Source organism: Macaca thibetana, chromosome 13 (genome assembly GCF_024542745.1).
Source record: "Macaca thibetana thibetana isolate TM-01 chromosome 13, ASM2454274v1, whole genome shotgun sequence".
Classification (NCBI taxonomy): domain Eukaryota; kingdom Metazoa; phylum Chordata; class Mammalia; order Primates; family Cercopithecidae; genus Macaca; species Macaca thibetana.
Window position 1 is genome coordinate 56,818,203 of NC_065590.1, and position 20,614 is coordinate 56,838,816.

The 20,614-nt window shown below is 34.3% G+C and overlaps 1 protein-coding gene across 26 annotated transcripts in view; it reads left to right on the forward strand.

Annotated features, from left to right (window-relative positions):
• The window catches only part of NRXN1 (neurexin 1), a 1,134,455-nt gene that overhangs the window by 803,723 nt on the left and 310,118 nt on the right, over positions 1–20,614 (forward strand). For 25 of the 26 annotated variants that reach the window (XM_050753719.1, XM_050753720.1, XM_050753731.1 and 22 more), the window contains one exon: positions 5,021–5,202. The exons of the other annotated variant lie outside the window; for it this stretch is intronic. In XM_050753719.1, coding sequence (XP_050609676.1) covers positions 5,021–5,202 — 182 coding nt within the window. The remainder of the gene's footprint in view (positions 1–5,020; positions 5,203–20,614) is intronic. 26 annotated transcript variants of the gene reach the window in all.

Consider the following 20,614-nt stretch of genomic DNA (forward strand, 5'->3'; position numbering starts at 1 on the left):
AGCTAATCTACTCCGAAGTTAATTATATTATTGTTCATGTAGCAAGGATCCAGAGCAACCAATAATTGAGCGTACCTGTACATGCTGATTGGTTTCCCTTTTCAGAAATGTTCAGTCTATGTAAGGGAAAATGTTAGCCTTTGCAGAATTGACGTGAGGCTGAAGTGGGCACATATAGGCAAGGGACAGTTGTCAAGAAAGAACAGGAGGGGAGAGAGCCCTATATATAAATAGCATGTTCAATAAGATCTAAAAATATTCCCTTATTATAACATCACAGGCAGTTTAAGCAAGAGATATGGGAGCCCATGTATATTTTTTACAAACATTTATTGGAGTGTAAAGTGTGTTGACATTGCTAAATTCGTGTCTGATAGAGCCAACTTTGTGAATGAATTTAGAGTGAGTAATAGAGGCTTGATGCACAGCTTAAATGTGGAGATGGCTGAAAACCACTTTAAATTTCAGTCATTCATACATTCAGTGATCTGATGGATGTCAAGGTTAATTTGCAGTAAATCCATTAGTAGACATGGTACTGATGTGGTAGTGTTTGCCATGTAGAAACATGCATAAATAATAAAGGTGACACATTCCTCTAAGTTCCTCTCTATATTGGAACTGTGATTAAGATGTAACTACCAATGCATATTTAACTCACTTATATAGTAAAATAAAACATGTTTCTTTAAAGATAAAATTTTTAAAAAGCTAGCTAGCAGGTTTTTTCTTTTTTTTTTTTTTTTTTTTTTTTTTGTAAGTTTGGTCTTTATGTAATGGTCAGGTGATTTTTTTTTTTGCATTATGCTATAAATCTTACTACGCTGGATGTTTTATGGTGATGAACTAATATTCTTTTTCTCATGAAAGCTCCCATGTGATACAATTTAATATCCCTTCCATTGTCAACTATTACCAAACATAAATAATAATATAATGAGTTTACATAAAAGTTCTAATCCATGCTACGAAATATTGAAAAGATTAATAAAAATTAGAAGGTAGAAATGTCATTTTTGAAAGTCATTTGATTTGGACACAACTTTGAAATATGTCCAACTTTTTTAAAGGCTTTCATATTAAAATAAAACAATGTTACAGTGTTCATTATTTTATATTTTTACAACACACACACACAACTGCCCTCATACATGACACCTATTCTCTCTAAAATTTATTAGGCTTTTATCATATACCAGGAAATGGACTAAATGTTACTTTGTAATATCTCATTTAATTCTGATAGAGCTCTATAAGATAGTATTGCTATCACCATCTTTTTTCAAATAGGAATCCCATTAAAGAATAAATGGCTACCAAGTTCACGTAGCTAGCAAATGACACAGTTGGAATTTGAACCCAGATCTCTCTGAGTCTAGAGTTTACATTCTAATCTCTAAGCTATTCTGCTTCAGTAAGTACAACATGTCCTTGGTTCAGAAAGATGTGTGTTAAAGGAGGTAGATTTTGAAACTTTAAACAATCTAACTTACTATATTTGATTGTGAGAGTAATTTTCTAGCTCAATGAAAAGAGGGCTTTAAGAACATAGGAGATTTTGTAAAGTTTGATGCAAAGTTAATTTAAAAAAATAAAAAGCCAGAGTGCTTATAAAAGTATATAGAAGAGAGCTGAGGAAGGACTGGATATCTAATTTTCTTGCTTATAAAATTGTACTGATTAGTACAATACAATGCACTACCATGTATACAGAAGAAAAATTAAGAAAGACTGCTTTCTGGATATATCTGGTGGGAAAAAAAGGAAACTAGATATAATGACAATGTTTGACACACAGTAGTTGCAATTTTTTTTTTTTTTGCTTTGTTTTGGTGAAACCTAAAAAACTGTAAAGTCATTCTAAACAGGACAGGTTAGCTAATCTCTTTGTAGTCATCAAGTTTTACATTCACTGAAAAAGGTTAAAATCTGAGATGGAATCAAATCTTGAGTAATGGTATTTATATTGTGACATTTATCTTACTGAGAATATAAACCTTCAAATTACTACCCACAAGTTCTGTAACTGAGCTGGAAACTTTTGTAGTTTCATAGGTTTGGGAAGTGCACCCCAACTAAATGTTAATCTACATATATTAAATGTTCTGTCATTTTACATTTACATGTTATTTTTCTCTTTTTAAAAGTATCGTGAGGTGAAAGGAAAGTATATGATAATGAAGAGCAAATGTCACTTTATGGATATAAGACATTAGAATATGAAAACAGTTGGCCTTGATAAATTCAGACTGACATCCAATTAACTTTTTCTTGACTGCCTGGTTATGATAACAGAAATATTTCTGTCATAAATATATATATATATATATATATATATATATATATACTGGAATAGGAGTGAGGATATGGGTTTTATACCAACTCTGCCAATTAATCAAGTTTGCAACTTGAGATCGCATGTTAATCCTTATGACTAAATTTCCTCAGATATAGCATGGAAGTAATGTCTGCCCTATGTTCCATACGTAAGGAGATAAGAATTTTTTTAAATTGTGAATGTTATTTTTAAAGTTAAAAATTACTATGCAATGTTGTTTTATAATGCTTACCTCACACTTATAATTCTGAAACCATCAGAATTCTTAGATTTGTGTTGTTTTATATTGTTAAATAGGATCTCTAGTTTTGAATATTTTTCTTATTTCACATAATATATATAGTCATTAGAGAACAAAGTTAATTTAAAAACAGAAAATAAATTAATTATTAAGTATCAGCACTCAGAGGTAACCACTACATCCTCCTTTTAAAGCCGTCCCCACTTTTATATGTTCTTGTCCTATTTTTATCAACAATAGGCTTCACTAGAAAAGTTAATACTTAATCATTTGCAAAAGTTACCAGGCAGAAAAATATTTCTCAAATAGTACTTGCCTATAAAGATGGTGATGAACAAGCTTCTGATGCTGTAGAACATAAGTGACTCAGGAAAGCCCAAGCATTTCTGATATATACTCTGTATATTCTGAATTTTCTTTGTGCACTGACTGGTGCCTTTGAAATATGGTTTACCTTTTCTCACTTGAAAGAGATAAACTATTTTCATGCATTGGTATCCACAAAAATTAATAGAGAAGGACACAGCCTCTATACCTTTGCATTTTAACAGTATTCTTGTTTATCACTTTTGCATTCAATTTTCTCCTAACATGTTTTGTGGAAGAGGTCTATATACCAAGGCCTATTTAAGCATCAGCTACACTATGCATATTGCAGAGGTCTTTGGAGTTTCTCAAAGGCCTATGGAAATGTCTGTAACTGAAAACAAAGAAGAGTTGCCTCCAAAAATGGCCACAAAATCAATATTGTCAGCTGTTTAATTAAATGTACACAAATGTGATAGTAGGTCATCTCCATTTAACTGATAAACTTGGTAATCATAGCAATTCAATGTATAAGTATCTTGAAAACATACTGCTGTACACACAACTTTTGCACATAAATGTTACTCTTGGTACCAGATATTTTTCTATAAATACAAGATGTTTAATATTCTCTCTTATTATATATGATCATGTATATATGATCAAGTCATATATGATCTGCTGTCTGCAAGTTGGAGAACCAGAAAAACTATGGGTGTAGATCATAGGACTGAGAACTGGAGAAACAATGATGTAGATTTCAGTCCAGGTTTGAAGGCATGAGAACAAGAAGCTGCAAAGGCAGGGAAAGAACAATGTCCCATTTTAAGCAGTCAGGAGAAGAAAGAGATAAAATCCATTCTTTTTTCACCTTTTGGTTCTATCCAGGCCCTCAAAAGAATAGAAACAAAATGGATGGCCATTGAATGATGCATTGAGGTAAGACTTTAGTGCATCAAATGCTCTATTAGTCCGTTTTCACACTGCTATAAAGAACTTCCCTGAGACTGGGTAATTGATAAAGAAAAGAGGTTTAATTGACTCATAGTTCTGCAAGGCTGAGGAGGCCTCAGGAAACTTACAATCATGGTAGAAGGGGAAGCAGGCGCCTTTGTCACAAGGCAGCAGGAGAGACAGAAGTGTGTGTAGGAGGAAATGTCAAGGAATTATGAAACCATCAGATCTTGTTAGAACTCACTATCATGAGAACAGCATGGGCAAAGCCGCTCCATGATCCCATCACCTTCCACCAGGCCCCGCCCTCAACACATGAGGATCTGAAATTATCTCAATTTCAGACGTGATTTGAATGGGGACACAGAGCCAAACTATATCAAATGCTGAATAAATTGTTTGAAAACAACTCTTTTCAATTAAGCTGGATAATTTACTGACAGGACCACCATAAGGTAAAACTTGAACACTCACAGAATGAGTCCATGACATGATTCTCAGTGCTATAAGGCTTGTATTCACCTTGGGGTGGCAGAGGATGAGGGTCTTTTTATGATTCTGAATAGTTTGACAGCTACTAGATGTTGCTTGTTAAGTAAAACTTGACTTTTAGGGATGAGATCTATTAGCTGTATTTTCTTGACATGGCTACTGGGGCTTGTGGCTGTTCATCCATTAGTTATCTGTCACATGTAAGTAGATCCTTTTTCCATAAAAGTTATATTCCTAGCACATTTGTTGCGACTTTCTCCACGGTGCTGTATGACCCTGTCACATCTGCATGCAGCTCCTGTTTCAATACCAAGTTGATATATGTTGCTGTTGCTTTTTGGAAGCATCCAGTCAATGTTTTCTATGAAACTATTTCTTAAAAACTGGCAGGAAGAAATAAAGCCTCATTCCATTCCATTCTTGTGCAACTCCATGGGAAACACAGTAACCTACTATTTGTTCTGAGACACCTGCTGGTAAACTTAATCAGTGTATTAAAAACTGAGCTACCTCTCTATTTCTTTTAAAACAACTCAGTCCACTTTCCTGAGCACATTTGATTGAAATCTGTAATTTTCTTTGACATAGTTTTGTGTGTAGAGTTGATACTGTACTATCAATATAACATGCCTTGCTAATGTGCAGACTTGATGTATTTGGACTAATTGGTTTTGGTTTTTGTTTTCCAGCTGGGACAACGTATATCTTTAGCAAAGGTGGTGGACAAATCACGTATAAGTGGCCTCCTAATGACCGACCCAGTACACGAGCAGACAGACTGGCCATAGGGTTTAGCACTGTTCAGAAAGAAGCAGTATTGGTGCGAGTGGACAGTTCTTCAGGCTTGGGTGACTACCTAGAACTGCATATAGTAAGTACTTTTTGGATAAGATTCAGCTTTTACTTTTTACTGTTAACTTTTTTTAAAGAATTTATAATTTTGCCTCTTGGACGCTTCTTTCCCCCAGAAACCAGTACTTTGTTATAGGAAATATGAATACAATCTAGAGGAAATAAGACCACATACCTATTGCTGTTGTTAATCACGTTCTTTGCAATGTAAACTTTTTTTTGGAGTGTTAATTCCTGTTAATTCTGTGTTCAAAATAATTTTTAAAAAATTTTTGGAGTGATTTTAGTGTCTTTAGGCAGACTTGCCAAATGAATAAAATAAGTTATTGCCCAGGAGGAGATACCATACCATCTGGCTGGAAGCAGGAGGTTGTAATACTGGTGACATGCAAAGATCTGGATTCTGTCTTTATTTCTTTGCTCACTAGAGAAAGTACTTATCTGAAGCTACATGAAATAAAAGGAAGGAAAGGATACTTTAAGTTATTTGGGGATGTGAAAGAAGATGGCAAAAAGATTGTTTCTGTGCCATTTTGTACTTATTTTGATACATAAGTGTCAGGAACATATATTTTGATTCATAATTACCAACTTACATCCTGGGCCCATTCTCTTTTCTCTAAGTTGTAAGCTTCCCACAGTAATTTACTCAGCGTATAATAGATGGCAAAGAGTAGTCATGAATGAAAAGCTTCAGTTTCCTTTGAAAGTTGCCATAATTAACTTTAGGGTTCAGGGACCTCTCTTCTTTCTCTGCATTTTAAAAATTATTAATGAGTATGGTTGAAACTCTTTAAATCTTCATTTTCTCACATTATTTGTAAAGAAGCACAGTGTCTTTTATTGTTAAGAGGTATTAATATTTTATTGATATATCCAAAAAATCATAGTGGTCACACATTCAAAAACTTTTCTAAAGGATTCTTATTATCATAGTTCTTGGTCTAAAATGTATCTTTTAGAAGATTTCAGAAGAAGCATGTAAGTCTCCCCATCCTCTTTTTTATCCTTGAGATTCAGTTTATTTCCCATGCATTAAGCAACCATGGAAGTTTGTTCTATTTTGTTTTGTCTATCCCTATAATTTCTCCTTCTATCAGTACTCATGCTCCAAAGGACATTTGACTAGGTCATCATGTTCTTTCCTGTTAGAATGTGGCCATTGGGTACGAGTTCTAAAATAATTAAGAAAAACATGAAACACCAAAGTACATTAGCACAAACTTTTACAAGTTTTTCATTCTCTGTTTTTATTAAACTGTTTTCTTAATCTTAATTTTGTCTTAGAATTCTGGAATTTCCAATAAGCTGTGTAGGAGTTTACACTGACCACAAGGGCTGAATTCATTGGTAATCTTGAAAAACACAACAAAACCCCTCAGCATAGCCATTATTGGACCATAGTAAAATTTCAATTTAAAATGTAGTTGTCAAAAGGGGAACCCTGGAAAGGTAATTTCAGGTGCCTTTTAGCAAATTTGTAACAATCAAAATTAAGAGCATCTGGATTTTTATGGCATCATAAATAAATGATCAGTTAAGATACATTTCACTAGTACAGTAAGGAATCTTACTGCTTAGAGCAATCTCAACTTTCAAAATGTATGTGCTCAGTTCTGATGTAAGAGCTTTGCTACTTCAAAAAATAAATAAATAAAAATGAAAACAAGAGTCTTTTCCTTCTAAAAGAAATTACTTATTGATCCATAACCAATTACACTTTTACTCTGAGAAAAGGTTCTACAATGATCACTCTCAAGTCACAAGGGGCTATGTTATTGAATTAGTCAAACCACTGTTGTTTATTGTATGGTCAAAAAGTTTTAGACTACAAAAATAGGTATTTCTTTCTAGTGCTGGTCAAATGTGATCTCAGGGTCCTATCATAAGTAAATAATTGACTTTCTCAGCATCCATTCTTGCACAATAACCTCCATATCTCCTTTACCAGCCATGGATTTCTGATAGCTGCACTGTGAAGGCCTTCTTCTTTCTGAATCTCCTCTCTTGGTCTTGCCTGGTCATTCTCTTTGGATTCAGTGCATGTCTCTACACACCCTTTCTCTTGGACTTGGTATCTTCAAAATCTCCCTTGCTGGTAAACCATGTCCTCCTGGGCTTCCCAAATACTATTGTGTGTCAGCCCTACCCATTCCTTATCAACTAATGGGACTCAGTCTTATTTCAAATCTGGTCAAGTAAAATTTTGTTTCTCCCATTGCCTAGAAGAGGTGATTAGACATTAGAGACTCAACAAATCTTTTATGTAGAGATAAGTCACTTCTTTCCATGTTGTTGTTGTTCTTGTTGAGATGAAGTTTCGCTCTTGTTGCCCAAGCTGGAGTGCAATGGCACAATCTCAGCTCACTGCAACCTCCGCCTCCCGGGTTCAAGCTATTCTCTTGCCTCAGCTTCCGGAATATCTGAGATTACAGGTGCCCACCACCATGCCCAGCTAATTTTTGTATATGTAGTAGAGACGGGGTTTCACCATGTTGACCAGGCTAGTCTTGAACTTCTGACCTCAGGTGATCCACCTGCCTCTGCCTCCCAAAGTGCTGGGATTACAGGCATGAGCCACCGTGCCTGGCCTTTTTCTATGTTTTAAACATATAATCAAAATTAACACAGGACCAGTGGTTTTCTTTTTACTACCTAAGTTTACCTGCAGCTCTTTCCCAAAATGTTGGGTGCATGGAATAATAAAAGAAAGAGGAATTAGAAATTAAAAGAAAAAAGGAAAACCAGACAGGAAGGCAAGAAGGAAGGAAGGAAAGAAGGAAGAAAGTACGAAATAAAGGGAGGGAAGAAAGGAACAAAGAAAGTGCAAAGGGACACAAGATAATGCCTGTGGGTGATAGAAACAGAACTGTTCTTAATATGTAGATTTGAGAATATTCAAAGGCTGTTTTATCAAATTATTTAGGTACCTTTGAGTCCATTTTGTTTTTCCCAAATAAATTGTTCTACTTCTTTCATGATTGAAATTTAAAAGGAAAAATAAGATTTATAAATTTTAGATTATTGCTGTGTGATTTAGGTTTGTGAATATAACTGACTTAGAAGTAAACCTAATTGGTGCTATACTATCGATGATACATTTTTATCTGTAAAAGTTAGACCTAGTCATTATCCCTTAAACTGTAAGGAAAATTTGTGTGTAAGCCTTCAAAGTCAGCGCAGTATAAACTATATACTGATCAGATTAAAAAGTCTTATTTTCATCCTTATTTGATAGAGTGAGCCAATAAATTAGAAAGTTGGTTGCATTCATTAAGATGTGCTCCATCATTGCTGAAATATATAATGCTATTTCAATTAGATAATTTTAAAAATCTGATTGGCATATAATTTTAATGAAGATTTGAATATTTGACATGGTTTATCATCCAATTTTTCAGAATAAAAATGTTGGATTTTTTAAAAGTTTGATTAACTGTACTCTTAAAAACATAACAACTTGGAATAAAATGGTTTTTTAATTAGGTGGCCCAGTTTGACAGATGAATTTTTTTGTCATATTAATATTAATGCTACCACTGTTAACCTCAAAGTCATATAATATTACTATTGAAATTTTTAAGGTTTTATGAAGGGGTGAGGGGAAGATAAGACATGAAGTGAAGAGCAATTAATTAGTATAGTACCTAGAATAATAGTGCTCAATAAATATTTTCTGAAAGATTTAATAGCTTTAATGAATTATACATTGAAAATACTGTGGCTTAGGATGAGTGTAGATCTTCAATTATTTAACAGGTCAAGTAAAGTGACAGACATTTTAATTTCTATATAACTCTGAGAAAGTCCTCCAGCTTCCTGATTACAATACAGAAAAATTATAGAACTTGATATAAGCAGCCATATTATTGAGAAGCTTCAAATCTTAAAGGATGTTTTCAGACATCTTCAACTAAGAATTGATTATGGAGATTGGTGGTTTAAAGAAAGTCTATGGTGAAATTTTAGTTGGATGAATGATTATTTTTTGTTAATAGTTGCCTTATTTATTGTAGTTCACTTTTATCATGAATTATTCTCTAGTTATTTTATATTTGTCCATTATTTACAAATAGAAATAAATTTTCTGATGGCAGAGAACATGATTTATAATAATGGTGATGATTAATAAGAAAAATAGCTGGGCATAGTGGCTCACGCCTGTAATCCCAGCACTTTGGGAGACTGAGGCTGGCGGATCACAAGGTCAAGAGGTGGAGACCATCCTGGCCAATATGACGAAACCCCATCTCTACCAAAACTACAAAAATTAGCTGGGCATGGTGGTGCACGCCTGTATTCCCAGCTACTTGGGAGGCTGGGGCAGGAGAATCGCTTCAACCCGGGAGGTGGAGGTTGCAGTAAGCCAAGATCATGCCACTGCACTCCAGCCTGGCGACAGAGCAATACTCTGTCTCAAAAAAAAAAAACAAAAAACAAAAACAAAAAAAAGAAATGAGAAAGAGAAAAGAAAAGGAAAATAATACAGGAATGTAACTTTTCATCTTTTACTTCAGTACATGCTAGAAACCTCTCCAGAAATATTTATTTAGCACCTAATATGACCCAGGCCTATGTTAGGTTCTGTGGATGCAAAAATAAATGAGCTGGCTGTTTAGTAACTACCTCAGTAAATATTTGTTGGATGAATGAATGAACAAGCCAGCTGAGTTCCAGTTAACTTAGATGATTTATAGCAAACATTTTGTTGCCAAGTGACTGGTATTTCTTGGTATTTTTCTGTCTTGCTATTTTTTCATCTCTTTTCCTTACAGTTTTAACTTTCTTATTTGTATAGTATTTGTATGGGCAGTTAACAAATAATAGATTATTAAGATAAAGAATATAAAGAAATAACTTGCAAACTGTGAAGTGTTACACAAGACATGTTTAAGTTACTGATGTGTCGAGGATTATTTAACTGATAATGGCTTAAATAATTTCTTAGAAGCAATAAGCAAAAATTGAGCTCAAGTTTTTATATTTTATGAGATATATCTAGAAATTTTACCAATGTTGTCACTTCTAGAGAAACCCCTTCATATATCAGTTTAGTGATGTCAATTGGAAATTATTTAATGCCTCTCTGACAGAAGAAAGTTACTATAAATGTGGATGCATTCTCTACCACAAATATTAACATGTGTATTGGTTCTGACCAGAGGAAATGTCATTGAGGGTGGAGGAGAGGATGAGTGAAGAGTGTTTTTTGAAATCCTTTCATCTTGGGAGCATAAAAGAGCATTGCAAATTTGATGAGTGAGTTGTTGCACATATTTGCCTTAAGTGTTGCTTCTTTGTACTTTGCTGGGCCGGAAGCCTTATTTTGAAACCAAGCTCTTAATTGATTTTGATTTGGAAATATGCCTTTTGATCATTGGTTTTAGTGTAGACTAGAAACAGTGTATTTATAGTAAATATTACATGTCTCAAAATAACACCAATATTGGTGACGTGTCAAGTCTTTCTCATCTTTCTCTGCTTCTCTCTATTATACATTATTTATCTTACTGGTCTATTAAGATTTAATTCAGAAATGTGTTTTTAAGTCAATAATTATATGTAGATGCACACTTATATCAACAAGGTAAACCTAATTATTTCCCCTCAGGCTTTTCTTGAATTGAAATTATGTTCCATCTGAAATGCTGTTTCTAACTAACAGATTCACTGATTTTATAGAAGTTTCACTTTGCCATATAGTATTCATATTCAATTCTGTAAATTGTATGGAGTATATCTATTGCTTGGTTTTGCTTTCCTAGTTCTTTTACATTCATTTATTTGTTTTTTCTATTCCTATATCATGAGATAGCTTTCCTAATTCTTATATGAATTATAGAACATGTGGCTTATTTGACTAGAATTTCCAAAGATGGATTAAATGATGCCTTTTCACCATGTGTTGTAAAATTACTGTCCAAACTTCTGAGGTATAAAAGTCATTTTTGGGGAAAATGTGAGAAATGATGGTCACGTTTCTATTGACTTAAGTGCTAAATAGTTTATTATGTGTGGTGTAGGAGAGGCAAATGAATCAATACAGATTCCTGCCTTCATCCATTTTCCTTGAAAGTTAATTCAATTTCTCAACTTCTAATTACTGATCATCATCTTTAGTGTGTCATTTAGTCTCTATGTTTTTTGGTTTCTAGAATTCTAGAGTTATTTCTTCATCTGTAATTCTATTGCTGTGAAATTTAAGAAATGAGAACAAAACAGCTATTTCTAGCCTCTTAGTTCACATACTTACCACTTAGAGGCTTGTACTGCTGCCTCACCTTCTCAGCTATCCTTCTGTCTCCATTCTGAGTACTTTTCTATCCATTTTATATACTTATGGCAGGTTAATTTGCTAATCTGGTTCTTTGATCGTATTATTCCTTTGTTAAAACACATTGATGCCTCTACAATTATATATAGGTAAAGGCAAATTCTGTACCTAAAATTTAATGTCCTCAGCATTTTAATCTCTTTCCCTTTTCATGTCCATTTTTCACATTTTTCTACTTATCTTTAAACTCCAGTGAAACGTATTAACTTTTTTGAAAAATGAGCTTCTTGTCATCTCTCTATTTCTAATTCCTGTTCAAAAGAGTTCTTCCCATTCTCTCTCACTATATAGATTCGACTCAGTCATTGAACAGTTTGTTTTTTTTTCAAATCATGAGTGTTTTCAGGGTTGGTCGTGGATCTTTTCACCTCCTAAGCTAGCAGAAAGAAATTAGGTCTCGGGAATCTATTTGGAAGAGTTGCAGAAACAATTCCTAGGGCATTACCTAGCTGGAGAAAATCATGTCCATTGATTCTGCTCCATCCTGTGATCACTACTCCTTTGGACTCACTGCTTTGTGGTGGCTATTTTACAGAATGGCTTCAAATCTATTCTAAGTTAGCCAGTGATGAGCGGCTTTAGCAAACCTTGTTTCTGATGCCAGGCTGTCAAAACAAGGAACTTCTTGTTGAATTCTTTCTGACTACTGACTATACCTCAATTTCTTCTATAGCTACTAACTATTTTTCAAGAGCATACCTTCAAGAAACATTTTAGGCAAAATAAACACATTATTATTGATCACCTATAATGCAATTTATAATGTATGTGATTAGTTGCTGTGTAACCAATTTCTCCATAATTTAGAAGCCTAAAAGAGCAAACATTTATAATCTTATACCAGCTTAGGAATCCAGGAGCATCTTAGTTAGGTTATTATGAAATTTTCAAGAGAAGTAATGGTTAAGAACTCCTGTACTTAGAACATATCCAATATGTTGACTCTTATGATCCAGACAGAGTCTATGTGTCTCAGGAAGAAATGATGAGCAGCAATTTAAACTATATGCAAGCACGTTATTAAGGAGGCTTTGCACAACTCTAAACACAGTATAGATTGATGAAAGAAAAAATGAAACAAAGACATTGTTGAGGGTTAAGAACTAGTTTGGGGAATACATACTGAATATGGGTCATTTGCACAATTATCAGGAAAATTGCTTTTATTACACACAAAAAAAACCCACTGTAAGCCATAAGCAAAATGCATGGCAGTAGTGGTTAAAAAATAGAAACAGCATGGCAAATATGTCAGCCAAACACCAGAAAACAAGATGATGGTAATTCTATGGCATTAGAATCCTATTAATGCTGATGCTGGCCCACTCTAGACATGAACAAGTTTATTTAAACAATGGAAGGAAATAATCTAGGTGCATAGATAGGGGGTACTCAAGTTAATAGTAGACATAAATAATCCAAATTATAAATTAGAATCAGAGGACTAGACATAACTTTTATGGGGTCTGAGAAAATTCTTTTGATGAAAACAATTTGTGATGTCTCTAGGAGTTACTCTAGGAGATGGTGTGCTAGACTAGAACTAGGGATTATTATATCGACAACACAGAGGAGGCTTCTCCCCTCATCAGAACAAACTGGATAACTGTCTAACCTTTTTGCCAATAAAGCATAGCCCTGAATGGGGGATGCTCAACTGCCCTGGAAGATCACACTGTAACTAGGCTTCTAAGGAAATGCTTTAATGGTGGCCTCTTCCTGTGAGGAAAAAGTACTTTCTCCTAGAATTTTATCTCTTAAATCCTTCCTGCCCAATAAAGAATGGAAATTCATGATTAACAGAAAATAAAAAAGTTTGGTGAAAGATCAAACTTAATTGATTAGTAAGACTTTTGGCCTTACTGAAAAAGGCTATCTTCATATACTTAAAATTTTACTCTGACTTTTAGCTATCAAATAAGTGCCGACTGCTCACTCCCAAAGACACATCTCCATCCCAGGCTTCTCTCACTACCATACTAATATTTCCACCTGCTTACTCAGCATCTCTACCTGAGTGTCTCATAGGCATCTGAAACTTAACCACATTAACAACTGAACTCATCATCTCCTAACCATACCCTCATCTACACAATCACGGCTAAATCCTTGACGTCTTTTACTCCGTGCTTGCCTTTACAATCCAGTCAGTTTGTCATCAAATTGCTAACATGTCTCTCAACCTATACCAGCCAACAGAAATATATGAGCCATGTTTGTAATTTAAAATTTTCTACTCATATAAAAGGAAAAAAAGATGAAATTAATTTTACTAAATGCAATTAACTTTGAGAATATATTTTAACTCAATATGCACTGAATATTATTTTAATATATAAATGATATAAATTATTAATATATTTTCTATTATCTTTTCATAATAAGCTTTTGAAATCTAATGTGTGTTTTACACTTAACAACACCTCTCATTTCAGAATCTAAATTTTCCATCAGAAGCATTTTATATTTTATTATATCTACAGTTGTGAAAGTAGATTCACACACTCAAGTTATTTTAAACATACTTAAAAGTTTGAGTATCTTTAAAACTTACATCAAACTTGATTAAAATTAAATACATTTTAAAATTCATTTCCTTGATCACATTAGCCATATTTCAAATGCTCAGCATATGGCTACTGGCTTGTCTATTGAACAGCAATTTTAGAACGTATCTACTTGCTTTTTATTCCACTATTATTGCCTTAGTTTAATGACCTCTTCTTGAACTGTTGCAATAGCCTTCTAACTAATCTCTCTGCCTCCAGCATCTTCCCTTTCTAATCCATCCTCTGCACTGCTACCAGAATGATTGTTATAAAATAAAATTGTGGTGTTTCAACCTCTGACTTCAAATGTTTAGTTACGGTGGCTCTCAACCTCTTTTAGTTCAAGACTTACCTGGCTGATAATATTCACCCACTTTCAGCAGTAATTTTGCTCACTTATGGGCTGCTCATTAGTGGGGAAAAAAAAAAGCACAAATCCTGGTACTCTATCAGTCCTTTCACCCATTTTTTCCCACGGCTCTGTAAGGGTGTGTTTCACCTCTCACCTGGTAGCAAGGCTGGTCAGAAATGGGCATGAGCTCCCTGTTCAGGCTGTCAATTTGAAGCGGGTTCATAGCATTCTTCAAGCATTTTTCCCAATGCTTATTTAATAGCATATGAAGAGAAACTAATTTTTATTTATTAAAATTTAGATACAGACACTTAGTAATTTACTTCTCCAGGACAATGCGAAGTCATGTATCTGGAAAAAACTGGCAAAATGACAACAACAACAACAAAAAAAAACTTCCTTTTTTTTTTTTTTTTTTTGCAGTGTTTGTGCACTCTTCCATTTTTTGTTGGCAATTTTATGAATCAGACAGAATTTGGAATTAGGTTAAAGTATTTAAACTTTGATGGCAAATGCTCATCCATACTGAACAGCATGATGCCGAACAGCAAGTGTTATGAAAGCAGGGAATTTTATCTATTTCGTGCACTTTAGTATTCCTAGAACCCAGCATGAGCCTAGAATTTAACAAGTGAGCAATCAGTATTTGTTGAAATAATCTTTGGATTCTAGATGTTCTACCAACTTAAACTGTCTATGTGTATTGTGAAAATGTTCAATGGCAATAGGTTGGTGCTGCTCAGGTTAAGGGTAATATCAGAAGCCAGTTTATATTAAATGTGTTTTGGGTGGGTTAGAGGTACACATATGAGCTAACAATCAGCATGTTTCCAATTTATGTGTTACCTGTTTATAGATTGGTATCTTGAAGCAAGAGTCTAGTTCTGATAGTGAACCGGTGACCTACTGCAAATACTTCAAAGGCCAGCTTCCTTAGCTGGACCTCTAATGTATGCACAATCTAGGCTTATTTTCCAGCCTCATCTTCAGCTATCCACACTCTACCTCACACACATTCACTCTTTAATACATGTTCTTAATAAAACTTCCTCCTCCTCCTCCTCCTCCTTCTTTCTCTTCTACCTCCTTTACTTCTTCTAAGTGCTAAGCACTTTTCAAGGCACTAGAAATACAGAGTCAGATGTGGCATGGCTTCTGACCTCAAGTACCGTATAATTTACTACATAATCTTTATTCTACTGGCACATTAGCCACAGAAAATGGACTGATATTTCAAATCCTCACAGTGTAAAAGCACACTTAAAGGTTTTTAAACTATGAAGCAGTGTACAAGCGTGGCTTTTATAAAAGCAACCAACAATCTCACAACTGTTCTAAGTTTACATATGTAAGTCCATCTAATATGCATTAAAACTTCAAAAGAAAAAAATATACTCATGAAGTTAATGAAGAAATGAAGGTCACACAGCTAGTGAGCTGCAAAACCAGTACTGAACTGAGTCAGTCTGACCCCCAAATCCCTGGGCTTAACCACTGTGCCTTCTGTGATGCAGGTGAGAGTTCAGGAGACAGTCCCTCATCAGGCTGAACCGGATAATTCTGCCTTTTTGTCTGTGTAATGAAGTTTTATGAAGTTAAACAACCCTACCCTTTAGTATGCCACATATTGCGTAAATTATGGAGCAGTTCAGATATCTGTTACATAAACCGTTTTCTCTAGTTAAATAAATACAGGAAGTTATCTGACTGGCCAGTTACCCCAAAGATTTTGTGGTTAGCTAGCTAGTGTTTGCAACTAGTTTGATTTGTAAGTTTGAGGCATAAATAATTTTAAAGGCCGAGAAACACAGTTTTAAAAAATGTACCAATAATGAGAGTCAGCAAAAAGAGACCTCCAGAGTGCCTCTGTTCATATCTGTTCCTTTCTTTGAAGTGCTCCTACTTCCTCTTATTCCTACCTGTCCTTCTCTTTTTCCTAGTCTGGTGCTTTTTTATTCATCTTTGAGGCCTGGATTATATATTTTATATATTTGTGAAACCTTCCTTTGTCCCCTAGGGCAAGACTAATTATGCCCTTCTTGGTACTATTGTAGTACTTTGTTCTTAATCCTATTGTGTTACTTACTGTAGTTATAACTATGTCTTTATATGTCCTTAGAGCCCATTAAATTGTAAACTCTTCAAGGTCACTGAAAGGTATAATACTATGTATCTTTACGTGTCTGTATTTTCAGACTCTAGCATGGTGCTCACTAGATGCATGGCAATGGTTTACAGAGGAAGGAATGCACACCTGAGTGAATGGAGAAATAAGTGAACTCCTGCTGCTTTACTTTTAGCTGTGGCCTCTCTTTCCCTCCTGCTGGTAGTTTTCCATTGTCATGCAGGCGCTCACTCCAGAACTGCTCTCCTTGGAGCTTAGTATGAAGTACAGTCCCAAAGGATAATGGTGAAAGCATGTGATGTTCTACTGGGACTTCCCATTTACAACCTCCTGAGGCAAACAAAAGTCAGAGGCCTGAGGGCTGAGGCCTGTCGTGAAATGGATTCATTTTTCCTGTGCTATTTTCTTATGAAAGGAAGACTTTTCTTTTGTTAATGGCTAGCTCCACCTTCAGGTTCAAATACTACACACAGGTGATCATTTCTCTGAGTCTAGTTATGCTTCTTGTCTGCTGTCTGTATCATTTTTATTTCTAATATCTATATAAAAGCATATGTAATTTATTTCCCTGCATCCTGACTTGATGAGAAGAGATGAATCCACTAGGAGAATGAAAACAAACAAAAAACTGTCCTGTAGTAATCCTCCCTAATTGATGAGGAATGTAGAGATAATCAATCTCCACTACCCAGGCAGTTTAACCATTTCTCTCTCTCTCTCTCTCTCTCTCTCTCTCTCTCTCTCTCTCTCTCTCTGTCTCTCTCTAATCTCCTGCTGTGCCAACCTCTAACACTTGACTTAACTGATGGAGGTAAAATTGGTTCTCCATTTATTGAATTTTTAAAAATTATTTTAGTTAATATATATTAAATGCTTGGAAGTACTATCAGTGAATCATCTGAAGTAGAGTTAAATTCCTCCTCTGAAATCATGCTTACCCTATTATTTGGCTTAGTCAGAAGAACAGTAACTAAACAATACTATTTAGCATGCACTGAGTGCTTACTGTGGAACACACAGTGATCTAAACATTTAGCATAAAATTATATTTTATTAAATATTCACAATAATTCATTGAGGTATGAATTTTATCTCAGTTTTACCAATGAGCAAACTGCATTATAAATAAATTGACCAAAGTCACACAGATAGTAAATAACTGCCTGTATTTGAACCAGTTGTATGACTTCAAAGCTTCATTTTTCTTTAGTACAAAGGAAAATTTCAGGCTGGCCCAGCAACTTTTGCAAATGATTATAAAATCCCAACTATCAGTGTGAAACCAATGAGTCTTTGTAGTGTATTGTTTCATGATATTCCTTATATTAAACATGGAATTCCAGAGATTCCGTGACCCTCAATGTGAATGCACTAAATAACAACAAAGTGTCATGACATAGCACATAATATTTTCTATTTAAGTCTCTTAATGGGTACAATTATAGGTATCTTTGCAATTTTGTGAGTTGTGCCTAAATGTAGGACTACACTAATACTGCTAGGAGGGTATTGGCCTTATGTGTGATGAATATGAAAGTAACCCACATTGCTCTGGAAACTCTCATTGGAGCCATAAGTTTCAGCCTTCACCACATTCTAAACCTAACACATAAAGCCTCAATGACTTGACCTACTTCTCTCCCCACCGCACCCCCAAACTAAAGATAGGGAGAGTCTCTGTGTACTTAAGTATGTAAATGAGGTGAGAGAAAGGGAATTTGTCTATTGCTTGTAGCTCTTGCTGATTGAACATTTTCCCGACAGAGGTGTTCAAAGGAAAAGTATGTCATCTGTTCATTATTGTTAATTAGGAATAAAATCAGGCTGTGGGGGCTCCAAATCCCATAGGGCATCAGCAGAGAAACAGTGTTGAAATTTCAGCCCTAATACACAGAGTAAGGTCAAACAGCTACTCGTGTAGGCTCCAGAACTGTGTTCATTTGATCTTTAAAAAACAGGCATTGCAAAGATATTTCATGAGGTGGAAAGAAAAAGTTGTAAATTCTAGCTCCTCCTCCAAATGCCTAAATCAAGACTGATGGTTATTTGATTATTTGTAACTGGTCATTGTGAAGGGTGTTGGATAAATGCAGTGGCTGGGGATGTTTCTGGAATTTGAAAGTGCTATGTAGATACTGTTAATTGTTATGTGAGGAACATACTATAACCATCAACTCCATATTTAACTAGTTTTTCCTGAACTTTGTCCTTCTCAGTAGACTGTATTTCTATTATTTAACTGATTCTTGTTGTTGTTGTTGTTTTTAATTTACTAACTTTTTTGGTGTCCTTCTAACCAGACAGACATAAACTAGATCTAATAGACTAGTGAGGCGTACTGTAGGGTCTGCAAGGCCGATAATATTTTATGACAGGCTGTTCAGAAGGAATTGAATTTTATTTGTTGCCTATGGATGAAAGTATTTACTTTTCAGAAAAGCCCATATTTTAAATAAATGTAATTTTTAAATCGTAAAAATCTGTATCAAAAAATTTAAATAATACAACAATGGTGGGAGTAAAAAGTAAAAACTGCATATAATATACCCACTTTTTTACTGTGGTGTCTAAAACTCTGATCTTTAATCTTATGCATATACATTCAATTTCTTTTTTGTATATAGTATATGTATAAATATTTGTGTATATGCTAACACACCTGAACATTCCTTAAAAAGATGAAATGTTATCATGTGGTACATACTATTCCGCAAGTTGATTATTTTTATTTAATATATTTTGTACATCTTTTCATTTTAGAGCATATGATCTCATATTTACCTCATAACATGCATCTGCTACAGTTTATTGACCTTAATGATGGGTATTTTAATTGTTTCAGCATTTTAAGTATTACAAATGAATAACATTTTAAAATCCTGTAAAAATATTGTTTCACTTGTGTAAAAGCTTATTTTATGTTCAAATTCCTACAAGCTGAACCAATGTATATATTGCTGAGTTGTCCTCTAAGAACGTTGTACTATTGAACACTCCCACCAGTGGTATATGAAGACGTCACAACCTGGAGTGTTTTCATATAAAAGCAAATTGGTCTCATTATTTCTTAAGAAACTGAGCTCCATAGAATGATTTTCTTTCTGGTGTATTTAATTTGAGTGTGTTCGCACTTTAATAATTACACTAGTGTAGAGGTGAAACCAATCCCCCTTTAACTTCAGTCACAAACTTTCTCCTATTCTGGCAGTAGGCCAAGGAGGTTGGATAACTATTTCATGAATCATGTGCCTCTTTTCAGTAAAATGTGGCTTCACAATATTATGGGAAAAGCCAGGCAGGCAAGAGGTTAATATCCTCCTGGGTAGCAGTACTCATTTCAGAGTCTACCTCTGTGTTCTTCACCTTCTACACATTCCATAATTCTTAATTTTGCCTCTAGTCACTTCTTGTTTCAATCATGCAGTCCTCAGGACTCATGAACAGCCATGGAACGTGACAGGCTTTTAAATGTATTAATACTGTCAACATCATTGTACTTAATCTTAATATAACAAACAGAGTAACAACAGATGTACTCTGCTATTAAGTGTTTAGTAAGGCATACATGTCCTAGCTCTTGATAGCCAATTTAAATGGCAAAGTTCCTGAGCCTGAGCTCAGAGGGTGGATTATATCAAGGGGCTAACTCATATGTTCTGTGGCATTTGATAATAGCCAATATTAAATTGAAAGGAAATAAGATGTTCAGTAGCAGTAAAAAGATGTACCTACTTGAGTTTTACAAATTCTACATGTGATTATTTACTTCAGTCCTATTGCATCTATTGTGAGCTAAATCACAGTTAGAAGTCAGAACCACATTTAAAAATTAAAGAGCATTTTTTAAATTGCTGATTTTTAAAATGCTGCATAAATATAATTTAAGCATGTGAGATATAACCAAAATTATAGTTTTTCATTGCACTTTTAAATTTTCCTTAAGGTGCTATAGTTTTACTAATACAATGTAAAAATTAAAATATGTAGCTATAGAGTTTAATAGGCACTGAGAATATTTGTTAATGCCATGGCTGTCTATATTATATTCACTAACAGATTTAATAGCTGAAC